Source organism: Danio rerio, chromosome 7 (genome assembly GCF_052040795.2).
Source record: "Danio rerio strain M-AB ecotype USA chromosome 7, GRCz13ab, whole genome shotgun sequence".
Lineage (NCBI taxonomy): Eukaryota > Metazoa > Chordata > Actinopteri > Cypriniformes > Danionidae > Danio > Danio rerio.
In genome coordinates, this window is record NC_141027.1 from 79,642,818 (window position 1) to 79,660,000 (window position 17,183).

General features: G+C 39.6%; 1 protein-coding gene across 50 annotated transcripts in view; it reads left to right on the forward strand.

Annotated features, from left to right (window-relative positions):
- The window catches only part of LOC101882941 (adhesion G protein-coupled receptor L3), a 404,469-nt gene that overhangs the window by 362,763 nt on the left and 24,523 nt on the right, over nt 1-17,183 (forward strand). For all 50 annotated transcript variants that reach the window (XR_015496553.1, XR_015496550.1, XR_015496551.1 and 47 more), the window contains 4 exons: nt 225-434; nt 523-743; nt 2,067-2,133; nt 4,732-4,823. Coding sequence is in view for 46 of the 50 variants with exons in the window: in XM_087262380.1 (XP_087118506.1) it covers nt 225-434; nt 523-743; nt 2,067-2,133; nt 4,732-4,823 (590 nt within the window). In the remaining 4 variants the exon portion in view is untranslated. The remainder of the gene's footprint in view (nt 1-224; nt 435-522; nt 744-2,066; nt 2,134-4,731; nt 4,824-17,183) is intronic.

Genomic DNA, 17,183 nt, shown 5'->3' on the forward strand with positions numbered 1-17,183 from the left:
ACCTAACAGACTCCTCCCCCTCCTCACCATTACTGTTTGATGTCAAAACTGACAGCTGGAGGGGCGGGGTTAAGTATGTTAGCCACGCCCACTACCTCAGACAGACCTAATTTTAAATCTTTAGCACAAAATCTATGTATGTGAGTTAACAAAATCACCATGGTTACTTTTGATTTCTTATTTTGAACTTTATTGCTGATAATTATATGTGTGTGTGTGTGTAGACGGCGGACCCGGTGCATGACCTGCTGCTGGACGTGATCACGTGGGTGGGGATCCTGCTGTCTCTGCTGTGTCTGCTGGTCTGCATCTTCACCTTCTGCTTCTTCCGAGGCCTTCAGAGCGACAGAAACACCATCCACAAGAACCTGTGCATCTCGCTGTTCATCGCTGAGACGCTGTTCCTGACCGGCATCAACCGCGCGGACCAGCCTGTAGGAGATACACACACACACACACACATGCACACACACACACACACCTTTGTTTTGTGTTATAAATGTTTGTGTGTGTGTGTTTCAGATCGCCTGCGCTGTGTTTGCGGCGCTGCTGCACTTCTTCTTTCTGTCAGCGTTCACCTGGATGTTTCTGGAAGGTGTTCAGCTCTACATCCTGCTGGTGGAGGTGTTCGAGAGCGAGCACTCGCGCCGCAGGTACTTCTACCTGGCCGGATACGGCATCCCTGCGCTCATCGTGGCCGTCTCTGCTGCTGTGGACTACCGCAGTTACGGGACGGACAGAGTGTGAGTCTCACACATACACACACTCACACTCATAAACAAATAGATAGAGACAAACAAAAGCATTTGAAATCAACATTAACACATACACACACACACACACACACACACACATGCAAACACACAATCACACACATACAAACAATCGAAAATGGATACAAATATGCATGCACACACACTCCCACAAACAAACACAATCACATACGCAAACACTCATATACACACACACAATAACACACGCACATATTCGCAAACACTCATGCATACACATGCAAACACACACAGACTTAAACACACATACTCGTAAACACATACACACACACACTTACACACACACACACACATATTGGCAAACAACATGCAAACACATATACAAACACACTCACATACACACACTTACACACACATATTCGCAAACACACATACACACACTCACACACACACACACACACACACACACACACACACACACACTCACACATACAAACACACACCACACATGCAAACACATAAACGCATGCAAACACACACACACACACACACACACACACACACTTACACATATTCGCAAACAAACATGCAAACACACACACGCATGCAAACATACACACACACACACACACACATTTACATATATTCGCAAACACACGCACACACACACAAACACACACATATATTTGCAAACACGTACACAATGCGAACATAAACACACACATATTCGTAAACAAACATGCAAACACAAACACACATGCAAACACACACACACACACACACACACACACACACACACACACACACACACACACACACACACACTTAAACACACATATTCGTAAACACACATGCAAACACAAACACACATGCAAACACACACACACTCTCTTACACAAAAAAACTCAAACTTACCCACTAATAAACACACACAGATACACATGCGTTCACATGCAAACACACACACCCACAGGCTGACACACACAATCCCCCAAGCTCAGAGGAAGCTGGAGGTGTAGTCTAATGGTGCGGATATTAAAGTGTGAATAATTGAGAGACAGCAGAATCTGACATCACTTCCTGGGCCGTGCCAAAACAAAAAAAAGAAATCACATGCAAAGGGATGCTATGCTTTCAGAAAGTTTGGGAATCACTGATATGAGGCACACATGTACAAAACATCCGCTTTATAAAGGTAAACAATGCCCATGTAAGGTAAACATCAAGTTAAGGGTCCTGTACAGTTCAAATAAAGTTTCTCTTCTAAAGAGCTGCTTAACTGAATCTGTGTGTTGAATATAATCAAATGAGTGATGTTTCACTTGTATTTTTCAGCTGCTGGCTGCGGTTGGATACTTACTTCATCTGGAGCTTTATAGGCCCGGCTACACTCATCATTATGGTAAGCAGTTCTGATACTCTACAATAGTCCTGAACTATAAATCTGCATTTGTCTCGCCCATCATGTAAGGAACAAACGATAATGTGAAAGCTACAGATGTTACTACTTCAATGTGTTCCTTTTGCCGCCATTCATTCCGCGGCGACACTGGTAATTGGTGCGCTGACAGTTTTTGACCACTGGGTGGCACTTTAACCACAGATATTCAGCTTTGCCTTTTCACAATACTAAACAGACTGTAGGCGTAGTAGCTTACTTTATGTGATGTGATGTGTTCAATTAAAATATCATTTTGATTTAGTTTTCTTAGTAATAATCATGCTCTTACACTATACTGAATGCTTTAGAAAAGATACATGGTGAGAAGTCACAGGCTTCAAAAAGCAAATATAAGAATTAAGTTCTTTAGCCTTTAGCCTTCTTTAGCCTTTAGTGCCGTATGTGTTAGGGTGAAAATATTATTACCTCAAATCTTAAACGTGCGCATATGAAAAACAGCAAAATAATATTAAGAATATCGTGCCGGTGGAGCAACATCACCTGATTGCGAACTTGTGATTACCTGAACTTACTTTATCAGTAGACTATTTATTATTTATTACAGACTATGTTACAAATATTTGACCAACTGCCACTTTATGTAAAACACTCTCATGTTTGAATAAATTAAATAAATAAATGGGCATATCCGCACGCAAAATGAGCCGCATATTATTTATCGTCTGTTCAATTTCTCTGTTCATTTTCTCTTTCACACTCATGTAGAGAAAGAAAAAAAATCTGCTTGTTTAAAAAAGTTTTACGTCCACTAATGGAAAATAATAATAGGCCTAATAGCCTAATAATAATAATAATAATAATAATAATAATAATAATAATAATAATAATAATAATAATAATAATATAATAGTATTATTATAATAATAACAACATAATAATATTAATAATAATAATAATAATAACAATAATAATAATAATATAATATTAATATAATAATATAATATAATAATAATAATAATAATAATAATAATCATATTAATATAATAATAATATAATAATAATAATAATAATAATAATAATAATAATAATAATAATAATAATAATAATAATATAATAATAATAATAATAATAATATAATAATAATAATATAATAATAATAATAATAATAATAATATAATAATAATAATATAATAATAATAATAATAATAATAATAATAATAATAATTAGCTAATAGTAATTAGCTATGTCCATAATGCCGTGATGCGTGGTGCTTTGACTCGAAATCTAAGTCAAAAGCAAAATTGTAGAGTTGCACGGCATAGGCTATAGCCAATGAGAATGCTTTTGAAAGTCGCACAAAACCACCAAACACACCAAGAAGAGACCCAGTAGATCCTTTGTAGCGGTTGGAGGATAACGGAAGTTTAATATGTTAAACTAATTTCGAGAGGAGTACTCATGATTGCTGGCTCATATTAGCATGGCACGATCCTCTAATCAAAGGATCGTTTCGATAGATATCCTCCTTTTCTCTCTACAGCTATCTTCGTCTTGAAGGACGCTTCATCTTCCAGCAGGACAATGACTCAAAGCCAGGGCCGGCACGTCCATAGAGGCGACCTAGGCGGCCCCCTAGGGCGGCAGTATACAGAGGGCGGAGTCCGCAACACCTCCCTTACCACCCGCGTCCTTATATATAATTACGCATAGGCGACAGAATAGAGAGGGCAGCATCAGTGAGCGACTCCTCCATCAGCGCCCGCTTGTCCTTAGTTATATCCGCGAATAGGGCGGCAGAATAGAGGTCCGCGACACCTGCGCGTCCTCAGTTATTTCCACGCATAGGGCGGCAGAATAGAGAGAGCAGCGTCAGCGACACCTCCCTCCCTCCCTCAGCACCCGCGCGTCCTCAGTTATATCCACGCATAGGACGGCAGAATAGAGGTCCGCGACACCTCACTTCATTTTCATAACAGATCACTTTCGCTTTCACATTGGGGTCGAGGGCGGCGTGATCGTCCTCTGCCTAGAGCGGCAGTTCAGCTTGCTCCGGCCCTGCCCAAACCACACCGCCAAAATATCAATGGAGTGGCTTCACGATGACTTGGTGAATGTCTTTAAGTGGCCCAGCCAGAGCCCAGACCTAAATTCCATTGAACATCTCTGGAGAGATCTGAAAATGGCTGTACATGGTCACTTCCCATCCAACCTGATAGAGCTTGAGAGGTACTGCAAAGAGGAACGGGCAAAAATATCCAAAGGCAGGTGTAGCAGGCTTGTGGGATCATATTCAAGAAGACTTGAGGTTGTAATCGCTGCCAAAGGTGCATCAACAAAGTATTGAGCAAAGACTGTGAATACTGATGTACATTTAAGGAAGCATTCAGAAATGCAAAACCCCAGCGAAGTAACTTCCCACTGCCAGCTAGAGCTCCAGAAGTGTTATTGCAGAGCAACACAAACAGCATGCAGAAATATAAATGCACACACGAGACATGTGCCATGGGACATGGCGATCACTTGACCCAAAGTATAAAATCTACATGCCAGTCTCCTCACGATGTGATGTAATGGGATGTTCATCTGCTTCTCCACAGCTGAATGTGATCTTCCTGGGAATCGCTCTCTACAAGATGTTCCACCACACTGCCATCCTGAAACCAGACTCCGGTTGCCTTGACAACATCAAGTAAGCACAACAATAAAGAGTTTAGCCTGTCTAATCTGAAAGCCACACCCACCAGGGGGGGTTTAAACAATCCAACCATCTCTACTGACTTTCTATTAAGAATTGTTTTCCCCTCCAGTGTGGGTGTGGCCTAAATGTACTCTGTCTCTATGGGCTCTTCAGAGGGAGGAGTTTCTGATACATGGGTGGAGTTTCTGTAGAGTGCTGGCTTATAAGGGGCGTGTCTTTGGTAGATGGGGCATCTGGAGGAGCTGTTGTGTTTCTGACCTTTGTGTTTGCATTGCGAGGGGTGTGGATTTGTAGGTGTGGATTGGTCAAAAGGTGTATTTATGTGTTTTTACTCGCTCGTTTTTTTTCTGACATGCATAAATGAGTATGTTATAGGCTTTGGGAGGGAGGAGCTTTAGAATGGTGGAGACTGATGGGTGGGGCCCTAGAGAACTCTAGAGGGTGTGGTCTGTATAATGAAAGGGGTTTTGAACAGGGGAGACTGTTGTGGCTGGACCCATGGAGGGTTCTTAAGGGTGTGATCTGTATTATGGGAGGAGTTTTGAATGATGGAGACTTTGGGGGTGGAGCCATGGAGTGCTCTTGGGGGTGTGGCCTGTATTATGGTAGGAGTTTTGAACGATGGAGATTATGCTGGCTGGAACCGTGTAGGGTTCTAGAGGGTGTAATTTGTATTTTGTGAAGATTTTTGAATGGTGGAAACTGTGGTGGGTGGAGCCATGGAGAGCTCTAGGTGGTGTATTTTGTATTTTGGGAGGAGTTTTGAATAGGAAAGACTATGGTGGTTGGAGCCATGGAGGGCTCTATAGGATGTGATCTATATTATGGGAGGAGTTTTGAATAGTGGAGACAATGGTGGGTGGAGCCATGTAGGGCTCTAGAGGGTGTGGTCTGTATTATGGGAGGAGTTTTGAATGGTGGTGACTGTGGTGGGTGGAGCCATGTAGGGCTCTAGAGGGTGTGATTTGGATTATGGGAGGGGCTTTAAATGGTGGAGACTGGTGGGTGGAGCCATGTAGGAATCTAGGGGGTGTGATTTTTATTATGGGAGGAGTTTTGAATTCTGGATACTGTGGTGGGTGGAACCATGGAGTGCTCTAGAGGTTGTGATTTTTATTATGGGAGGAGTTTTGAATGGTGAAGACTGTTGGACGAAGCCATGGAGGACTCTACAGGGTGTGGTTTGTATTATAGGAGGGGTTTTGAATGGTGGAGACTGTGTTGGGTGGAGCCATGGAGGGCTCTAGAGGGTGTGGTTTGTATTATGGGAGGAGTTTTGAATTGTGGAGACTGGTGGGTGGAGCCATGATGGGCTCTAGAGGGTGTGGTTTGTATTATGGGAGGAGTTTTGAATGGTGGAGACTGGTGGGTGGAGCTATGAAGGGCTCTAGAGGATGTGGTGAAGTCTTGGAAAAGGCATTGCTTTTCATGTGTGTGATTCTCTCCACGTCCAAATGTAATATTGGTTTTATTTTAGCTTGTAGCTTACAATGTCAGCTTACAATTTACACGTAGTATACTCAGAGAAGTCACCTGTTTTTAATGTAATCTAGTTGTGATGTGCACCTCTTTCTGAAACTGCTACGGATTGATAATTATTGTGAAAAGCACAATAAGCAAACTTGAATTGAGGAATTTGCTCAGATCAATAGAGACTCGTTTTAATATCCAGGCACTGTTGGTCATCGTCACCCTGTGAATCAATATAGTGGATTTTGTAGCACGTTTTATAACAATGTAAACGGCAGACATCAAGTCAGGATGATGATTGGGGTCTTGTGTTTGGGAAATCTGTTCAGAAACAGCATCACATTATTAGTTTCTCGGCATTAACTGTGCATAAAACACACACACTTCACATGTAAGTGCCCATTGAACATCTACAGAGGAACTGCTGTGGCTCATTTTTCATATTAATATTGTAAACCGAGGTGAAAGTAGAACTGGCACAGTTACCCACAGTGTGTGTGAGTGTGTGTGTGTGTGTGTGTGTGTGTGTGTGTGTGTATGTATTCATTGGGGAGGTTGTCGTTACCTGAAGATCTGTGTTGTTTCACAGGAAAGAGCAGCAGACATTCTGCCCAAATTAACCTCCGCATGCACATGAATATTCATCAGCGAAGCCACACAGCAGCCACTCAGGAGAGCAGAGCGCTGAAAGGACTATAAATATGCTAATTTATGGCCGTCCCTTTAGATGCAGGATAGTGAGCAGGACACTGAGATGGTGTGTGTGTGTGTGTGTGTGTGTGTGTGTGTGTGTGTGTGTGTGTGTGTGTGTGTGAGTGAGTTAGTGTTTGAGCGTGTGTGTGTGTGTGTGTGTGTGTCAGTTGTTCATGTGTATGTGCTGCATAATAATCAAATGCTTTGAGTCAATGATGTTGTAGCATCATTGCTAGCTGATGGGGTGAGATCACCACAGTGTGTGTGTGTGTGTGTGTGTGTGTGTGTGTGTGTGTGTGTGTGTGTGTGTGTGTGTGTGTGTGTGTGTGTGTGTGTGTGTGTGTGTGTGTGTGAGAGAGAGAGAGAGAGAGAGAGAGAGAGAGAGACAGACAGTCAGCGGGCATGTGTGTGTACACATGTGAGTGAGTTAGGGTTTGTGTGTGTGTGTGTGTGTGTGTGTGTGTGTCTGAGACAGAGAGTGTGCATGTGTTTGCGTGCATGTGAGATAGCTTTAAGTGTGTTTGCATGTGTGTGTGTGTGTGTGTGTGTGTGTGAGTGAAAGAATGAGAGTGTGTTTGTGCATGTGTTTGAATGTGTTAGAGTGTGCCCACGTGTATGTGGATGATTTAACGAGTGTGTGTGCTTGAGTGAATGTGTGTGTGTGTGTGCATGTAATACAGTGTTTAAGTGTGTTGTTTTTCTGTGTGTTTGAGTGAAAGAATGAGTGTGTGTGTGTGTGTTTCAGTGTGTTAATGTCTGTATGTAAGTGAGAGAGAGAGTGTGTGTTTGAGTGTATGAGTAAGAGTGTGTGCGTGTATGTATATGTATATGTGTAAGTGTGTGTGTGCGTGTGTGCGTGTGCGCATGTGTGTGTGTGTGTGAGAGAGAGAGAGTGAGAGTGTGTGCTTGAGTGAATGAGAGTGTGTGCGTGTGCATGTGCGCGTGTTTGTGTGTGTGAGAGAGAGTGTGTGTTTGAGTGAATGAGTAAGAGTGTGTGCGTGTATGTATATTTGTAAGTGTGTGTGTGCGTGTGTGTGTGAGAGAGTGTGTGTTTTAGTGAATGAGTGAGAGTGTGTGTGCAAGTGTGTGCGCACATGTGAGTTAGTGTGTGTGCGCGCATGTGAGTTAGTGTGTGTGTGCGCGTGTGTCCGTGTTTGTGTGTGTGTGCTCAGTGTGTATATGTGAGACAGAGTGTGTGTGCGCATGTGAGTGTGTGGGTAAGTGAGTTAGAATGCACACACACTCATACATGGACAGCCACACACACACTCTCTCAGACGTGCACAAACGCACACTCACTCTCATTCACTCACACACACAATCACTTACAGGGTGCGTGTGAGTGAGTTAGTGTTTGAGCGTGTGTGTGTGTGTGTGTGTGTGTGTGTGTGTCAGTTGTTCATGTGTATGTGGTGCATAATAATCAACAATGTGAATTGTTGCTGATTCCCGCAGCAGCTTCTCTGATTGGTTGATCGTGTGTGAGGATTATGGGTAGTGTAGTTCTCTGTCTATCATAAATAAAGCTTGAGCTGGCAGATCCTGCTGGTGCGCTCCGCGATGGAGAGCTTGTTATAAATATTATTTTTAAGCCCTATAAACCCCGCAGAGGTGAAGAGATTGATGAATTGATGAGCCACGCATCTCCTTCCTCCACGAGGTCTCTGGTTAAATGGGATAATTCTTGTAATCAGACGTTCTATTCATGCTAATAATGAGATAATGACGGCCTCTCGTTAGCGGTTTTCATACTCGGCTGTATTAGTTTGATCTGCACGTCTGATTGCTCTAATAAGAGATGAAAACAGAAACACTTACACAACTGTGAGTGTGTTGATTTGTGGGTGGGATTTGGTGAGATGTAATGAATCTAAATATATGACATTACTTATGGAGTGAATCTGCATCTCAACAGACCATCATGTTCAGTGCTCAGCATGAATGAGTACACCCCTTTTCTCTTAGTGAATATAGACACACAGAGAATAATTTGGTGGATTTTAACAAAGCAGTTTTATTATAACAGCTGTTCTGTTATATTTTTTAACAGTTATATCTATTAAAAATAAGAGTTTTGTCAATGAACATCTTTAGGAATAGACAGATAATACATTTAAATGAATACATTCGGCTGCGAAAATATATATTAACTTGTTAAATTGTTTCTCTAAATAAATAAAAAATTATTCGAAATTTATATTATGAAAAAAATTGGATGAAAACTACAGTATCGTGTCATTTCTTTACATTATTGTTGTTGTTGTGTTACCATGGCAACTGTAGAATCGCCACAACAGATCATTTAAAATAGTTCTTGTGTTACCATAGCAACTGTAGAATCACCACAACAGAACAATTACAATAGTACTTGTATTACCATAGCAACTGTACAATCACCACAACAGATCAATTACTATAGTTTTCGTGTTACCATGGCAACTGTAGAATCACCACAACAGATCAATTACTATAGTTTTCGTGTTACCATGGCAACTGAAGAATCACCACAACAGATCAATTACTATAGTTCTTGTGTTACCATAGCAACTGTAGAATCACCACAACAGAACAATTACAATAGTACTTGTATTACCATAGCAACTGTACAATCACCACAACAGATCAATTACTATAGTTTTCGTGTTACCATGGCAACTGTAGAATCACCACAAGAGATCAATTACTATAGTTCTCGTGTTACCATAGCAACTGAAGAATCACCACAACAGATCAATTACAATAGTTCTTGTGTTACCATAGCAACCATAGAATCACCACAACAATTCAATTACAATAGTTCTTGTGTTACCATAGCAACCGTAGAATCACCACAACAGATCAATTACTATAGTTCCCGTGTTACCATAGCAACTGTAGAATCACCACAACAGATCAATTACAATAGTTCTCATGTTACCATAGCAACCGTAGAATCACCACTACAGATCAATTATTATAGTTAATGTGTTACCATAGCAACCATAGAATCACCACAACAAATCAATTACTATAGTTTTCGTGTTGCCATAGCAACTATAAAATCACCACAACAGATAAAATACTACACACTTTGTTACCTTAGCAACTGTAGAATAACTACAACAGATCAATAACAATTGTATGTGTGTTACCATAGTAACGATACAATCAACACCGCAGATCAATTACTACAGTTCCTGTGTTACCATAGCAACTCACCACTGTAGTATACTTCACTATAGCGAACCGTGGTGTATTGTAGTCTAATATACGGAATAGTTGTAAAAAAAACTACAGTTGGATCATTTGTTTATATTACGTTAATATTATTATATCATACTACTGTTGTCATACTAAGTGTGTTACCATAGCAACTCTAGAATCAACACAACAGATTAACTCATATACTTTACTATAATTTGGTTCAAATAATAGTATTTGCTATTATAGTACTAAATTAAATATTATACAGTATTAAATATTATAGTACTATATATTTTTAATACATTTTTTATTTGTGTGTGTGTGTAAACATCACCACTGCTGCCGTTTTTCTTTGTATGATTTATAACTCTTGTCTCCGAGGCATAAAACAGGTTTAAAAGTGTGAGTTGTGATTTATAAGGCTGTTTGAAGGGTCGAGTTATTAACCGCAAAACCAACAGAGGTCAGACCTCAGCGTCACACAGCAAATCCAGATCTATGCCTTCATTTCTGCGTGTGTTTGGCGCCACACAACGCGCGCCGGGATCAGTGTTGTACGCTCAGTCCCAAACAGCAGCAGAAGCAGGAATAGGCATTGATAATTTACTGTTTCATTAGGGAAAGTGGACTGAAATATAGATGCCGTCATCGTGATTGACAGGGGTGTGTCTGAATGTGTGGCCAATAAAGCGCTCCCGTGAGGGAAAGTGTCCCGCCCACTTAATTATAATAACACGCTGACACCTGTCATTCATCTGACTCAGCAACATTAGCAGATTAATTAGCCACGTTTTTGTTTTTGTTCATCAAGCGTGCATTAAGTTGATCAAAAGTGAGAGACATTAATAATCTTCTGAATAAATGCTTTTTGTTTTCCTTTCATTGATTCATGAAAGAATTTCACAAAATTTTGAAGCAGCACAACTGTTTTGATCGTCATTCTTTTTTTTTTTTCAGCTTAGTCCCTTTATTAATAAAAGTTTTTACACAGCGGATGCCCTTCCAGCCGCAACCCATCTCTGGGAAACACCCACACGCATTCACACACACATTAATACAGGGGTTCCCAAACTTTTCAGGCCGCGACCCCCAAAATGACAATGCCAGTGAGTCGCGACCCCCAATATATTCTGAGGTGGTTATAAATACAGAAACCTTACATGCAATGGAGCACACACACCAATGGGCCCAAGTCTATTCTTCTTTTAATTTTTTTAATGTATGAGAGCTGTAAATGGGCAACAAAGTTTTACCAGGTGTTATGAAATCTGCTGCATCTGACACTATTGCTGTGTCTTTAATATAATGTAATTACCCCAGGGGTTGCAATCCAATAGAAGTAGTAACTATAAGCTACCATAGTAACTATATGGTATAAACGACTATTTTTTCTCTTCAGTAGGTTATGGATAAAATATGGTAATTCTTATGGTTTAATAAAAATAAAAAGATTTTTGGAAATCACCAGGCGACCCCCCTTCATTGTCCTGCGACCCCTCGGGGGGTCCCGACCCCCACTTTGAGAACCATTGCATTAATACACTATGGACAATTTAGCCTACCCAATTCACCTGTACCGCATGTGTTTGGACTGTGGGGGAAAACCCGGAGGAAACCCACGCGAAGGCAGGGAGAACATGCAAACTCCACACAGAAACACCAACTGAGCCGAGGATCGAACCAGCGACCTTCTTGCTGTGAGGCGATAGCTCTACCTACTGCGCCACTGCGTCGCCCTACTTTAATTTATACTATTATAATTTATACTTTAAGTATATTGTTTTGATTTTGATCAAATAAACACAGCCTTCCCCTGAGCAGAAAAGACTTTCAAACCTTTGAACAGTACATTTTTATTTTATTTTTATTTTGATGAGCATTAATGACTAATGAATCGCACTACTAATGAGTCTTTATATCATTCAAACGACGACATAAAACTAATACAGAAAGATGCATTTCGCTTTACTTTTGTTGCCATTTTTTTTAAAGACATGCATTAATGTGTCAGACTCGCTTCAGTCACTTTATTATTTGTAACTTTTGTTTATGTCTCTTTGTTTTGTGGTCTTTGAGTCTTGTGTCACAGATATGCTGGATTTGTTTGCTTCTGTTTGGTCACAGTTGTTTAATTGATTTGCTTCTTAGTGGACTTGTGTTGTGTTGTGTTTGTGGTTGTGTGTCCTGCATGCGCCTGCTGATGTGTGTTTGTCCAGTCACCGCTCTCATGACGGCTGTGTCGTAGTGGAGCTGCACTGGTAAGATCAGCTGCTCAGTTGACCACTTTCTCCTATGTTTGTCATGTGTGTGTGTGTTCATACATGTGTTTGTGTGTGTGTGTTTGTGGTTTCACACTCATCTGAACTCTGTTTTACTGATGATCTAAACTGATGTGTGTGTAGGATAAGCTGTGTGTGTTTCACAACTTCATTCATTCATTCATTTTCTTTTTGTCTCTTTATTAATCTTGGGTTGCCACTGCGGAATGAACCACCAACTATTCCAGCATATGTTTTACGCAGCGGATGCCCTTCCAGCTGCATCCCAGTACTGGGAAACACCCATACACTCTCATTCACACTCATACACTACGGAGAGTTTAGCCCTCCCAATACACTCACACTCATGTCTTTGGGATTTTCACAGTGGAATGAACCGCCAACTATTCCAGCATATGTTTTACACAGCGGATGCCCTTCCAGCTGCATCTCAGTACTGGGAAACACCCATACACTCTCATTCACACTCATACACTACGGAGAGTTTAGCCCTCCCAATACACTCACACTCATGTCTTTGGGATCATCACAGTGGAATGAACCGCCAACTATTCCAGCATATGTTTTACGCAGCGGATGCCCTTCCAGCTGCATCCCAGTACTGGGAAACACCCATACACTCTCATTCACACTCATACACTACGGAGAGTTTAGCCCTCCCAATTCACTTACACTCATGTCTTTGGGATCATCACAGTAGAATGAACCGCCAACTATTCCAGCATATGTTTTATGCAGCGGATGCCCTTCCAGCTGCAACCCATCACTGGGAAACACCCATACACTCTCATTCACACTCATACACTACGGAGAATTTAGCCCTCCCAATACACTCACACTCATGTCTTTGGGATCATCTCAGTGGAATGAACCACCAACTATTCCAGCATATGTTTTATGCAGCGGATGCCCTTCCAGCTGCATCCCAGTACTGGGAAACACCCATACACTCTCATTCACACTCATACACTACGGAGAGTTTAGCCCTCCCAATTCACTAACACTCATGTCTTTGGGATCATCACAGTGGAATGAACCGCCAACTATTCCAGCATATGTTTTACGCAGTGGATGCCCTTCCAGCTGCAACCCATCACTGGGGAACACCCATACACTCTCATTCACACTCATACACTACTGAGAGTTTAGCCCTCCCAATTCACTAACACTCATGTCTGTGGGATCATCACAGTGGAATGAACCGCCAACTATTCCAGCATATATTTTATGCAGCGGATGCCCTTCCAGCTGCATCTCAGTACTGGGAAACACCTATACACTCTCATTCACACTCATACACTACGGAGAGTTTAGCCCTCCCAATTCACTAACACTCATGTCTTTGGGATCATCACAGTGGAATGAACCGCCAACTATTCCAGCATATGTTTTACGCAGTGGATGCCCTTCCAGCTGCAACCCATCACTGGGGAACACCCATACACTCTCATTCACACTCATACACTACTGAGAGTTTAGCCCTCCCAATTCACTAACACTCATGTCTTTGGGATCATCACAGTGGAATGAACCGCCAACTATTCCAGCATATGTTTTACGCAGTGGATGCCCTTCCAGCTGCAACCCATCACTGGGGAACACCCATACACTCTCATTCACACTCATACACTACTGAGAGTTTAGCCCTCCCAATTCACTAACACTCATGTCTGTGGGATCATCACAGTGAAATGAACCGCCAACTATTCCAGCATATGTTTTACGTAGCGGATGCCCTTCCAGCTGCATTCCAGTACTGGGAAACACCTATACACGCTCATACACACACACACACAAGCATGTTAGTTCATCAACATGCAAACTCAACATCAACATACAGAAATGCCAACTGACCTAGCCGGGACTCGAACCATTGCCCTTCTTGCTATAAGGCCACAGTGCTGACCACTGAGCCACCGTGCCGCCCCTTTGAAATAGTCGTTTAAATGAAAAGTGGATCAAGTGTCATGTGATCTTGATTTTGTGTGTAAATAAGGAATCCTGTCACTCAATAATGTGTGACTCAATTACAGAGGCTCTCTGTGTTTCCAGTCTCTCGTCATCATTCAGACATTATTCACATCCAGACTTTCAGACTAACTCAATTAGCAGTGCCATTGGGATGCAGATTGGCTCTCGGAGACGATAGGACCAAATTGCTGCTAATTCGCTTAAACGCTTTAAAAGCAGCTGAAGTGTCTCTTTATCATAATTGGTGGTAATTCTCCATGTTGAACCCGGGCGATCAGCTGCAGGATACCTGAGGGAGGAGAGATGCGCATGTCTTTATTTAACAGCCACCATCACTCAAATCATTCACTGGATAGATTTACTTTAAGGTGCACTGTGTAAGTCTGACACCCAGAGGTTGAACTAGGTATTGCACCTTCTAGTTCGAAACACATGCAGATTGATGACATCAACCGCAGACCTGCCAACACTCCCGTTTCCCCTGGGAGTCTCCTGTATTTCACTTATAATCTCCCGCCACCCTCCCGTTTTGTTATTTATTCTGGAAAACTCCCGTAATTTCAACCATCCCCCCAATCCTCAGCATTTTGGTATGATCTGTGAAACCCTGAAACCCAACATTGGTATAGGATCCGATTGCAGTGGCCACCCGAAACACGCTTTAGTCAACACAATCTCACGGCAATTCGTAACTTTTTTGATTTAGTGGCTAATTCGTATGAATTCGTACGATCTAATTTGTACAATGTAGTACGATTTGCTCATCCCCCAATGACGGTTGGGTTTAGGGGCGGGGTTAGGTGCCACGTTTTTCTTGATTTTGTCCTAAATAATAAATTTGCGTCATTCCGCTGTGGCGACCCCGGATTAATAAGGGGACTTGAATGAAACGAATGAATGAATATTTAATAATTAATATTTAATTTAATATTTTGTAAAATTATTAATATGTATTATAATACTTATTACTACTGTTTTAACAATATTGTATCTTTAATAATGTATATATTATAATATTATATATTAGAAATAATTCATAAATTTTTTTATATATTTTTAGTATTTTTTGTTTTTTTCTTAGTTTTTTATTAAATATTTAATAAATATAAAAAAGTCACTATCTATAAGTAACATATTTATTTCTGTGATATCAATATTTAATTATTACATGTTAATGTGGTGTTCAGATTGTGTTTTCTGTCAGTCTTCAGTTGCCATTGATAGTTTTGTAGCCGCTTTTTATTTTAACAACCATAATAAAAGGAGACGCCGCATTACAGAATTTGCGTGGCTTTATTATGGGCGTTGATTATATCAGATATTAACGAAGCGAGTGTTTATGGTTAAATCACACTCATTAAGGCCCCTGTCATTAAGACGGACGCCGCAAAATCAGCTTTAATAGGCGCCACTTCAACTCCATCAATCATTTATTTATTTTACAGCGCACCTGCTGTGTGTACGTGTGTACATGTGTGTGTGTGTGTGCGTGTGTGTGTGTGTGTGTGTGTGTGTGTGTGCGTGTGTGCGTATGTGTGTGCGTGTGTGTCAGTCATGCCTTTCTGCAGGAATTGTTCTCCATTAGAGCTGGGTGTTTTTATAAACTCTACTGTATTCTTGTAATTTCATAAATATCTTTGCTGTGTTTTACAGTGAGATATTACTAGTGTTAGTGTATGTTTAGTTATCTGTTTACTCATCTGTGTTTAGATACTTAAAATCTAATGAGAATTAGTTGGCATGTAGATGCAGTGTAACTTAAACTCAATAAACAGACCATCAAAATAACGTGTGAACATTCTTTCTTTTATTAGTGTTCTTTATTTATTTTATTGTTATTTATTATTTGTTTGCTTTTTATTTCTTTCATTCTTTTATTCAATTGATTTGTTATTTTTTCTAGCTTTTTTCTGTAATTTGTCTGCTTCTTTCTTTATTTTAATGTAATTTATTTTACTTTTTTCTTTCTTTCTTTCTTTCTTTCTTTCTGTCTATTATTTATTTATTTGTTTGTTTATTTGTGAGCTTTTTTATTTATTTATTAGATTTTTTTTCTTTCTTTCGTTTAAATTAACTTATCTAATTTAACTTATTTAATTTATCACCTTTTTTGGTCACTTTTAATTGCAATCACCTTTAATTTTTGCAAAATCACAAATAAACACAGTTTCCCTCACGTTGTTAAGCTTTATTTCTTTAATGATTTGCACTAATTAATACATTTTCTTTTTTTCTTCCTATTTTTTTTGTTTGTTAGTTTGTTTGTTTCTTTGTTTGTTTGTTTGTTTCTTTTAATTTAATTTATTTGTTTGCTTTTATGTTTAATTATTGTTTTTATTTGTTTTTTTCTTTATTTGTTGTAATTGTTTGCTTTATTCTTATTCTTATTTTATTCTATATTTCGTTTTATATTTATTTAATTAACTTGTTTGTTTTCTTCCTTTCTTCCAATTTCATTTATTTTATTTGTTTGATTTTTATTTATTTATTTATTTATTTATTTATTTATTTATTTATTTATTTTAATTATTTGCTTCATTCTTTGTTAAAGTAATTTGTTTTATTTGTTTGAATATTTTTCGTTCTATTTTTATTTAAATAATTAGTTTGCTTTTTCCCTTATTTTACTTTATTTTTTTATTTGTTTGCTTTTATATTTATTTGCTTTTTCTTTCTGTCATTTAATATATTTATTTATTTCAATGTAATTCCCTTTATTTTATTTGTTTGTTTTTTTCTTTTAATTTAATTTATT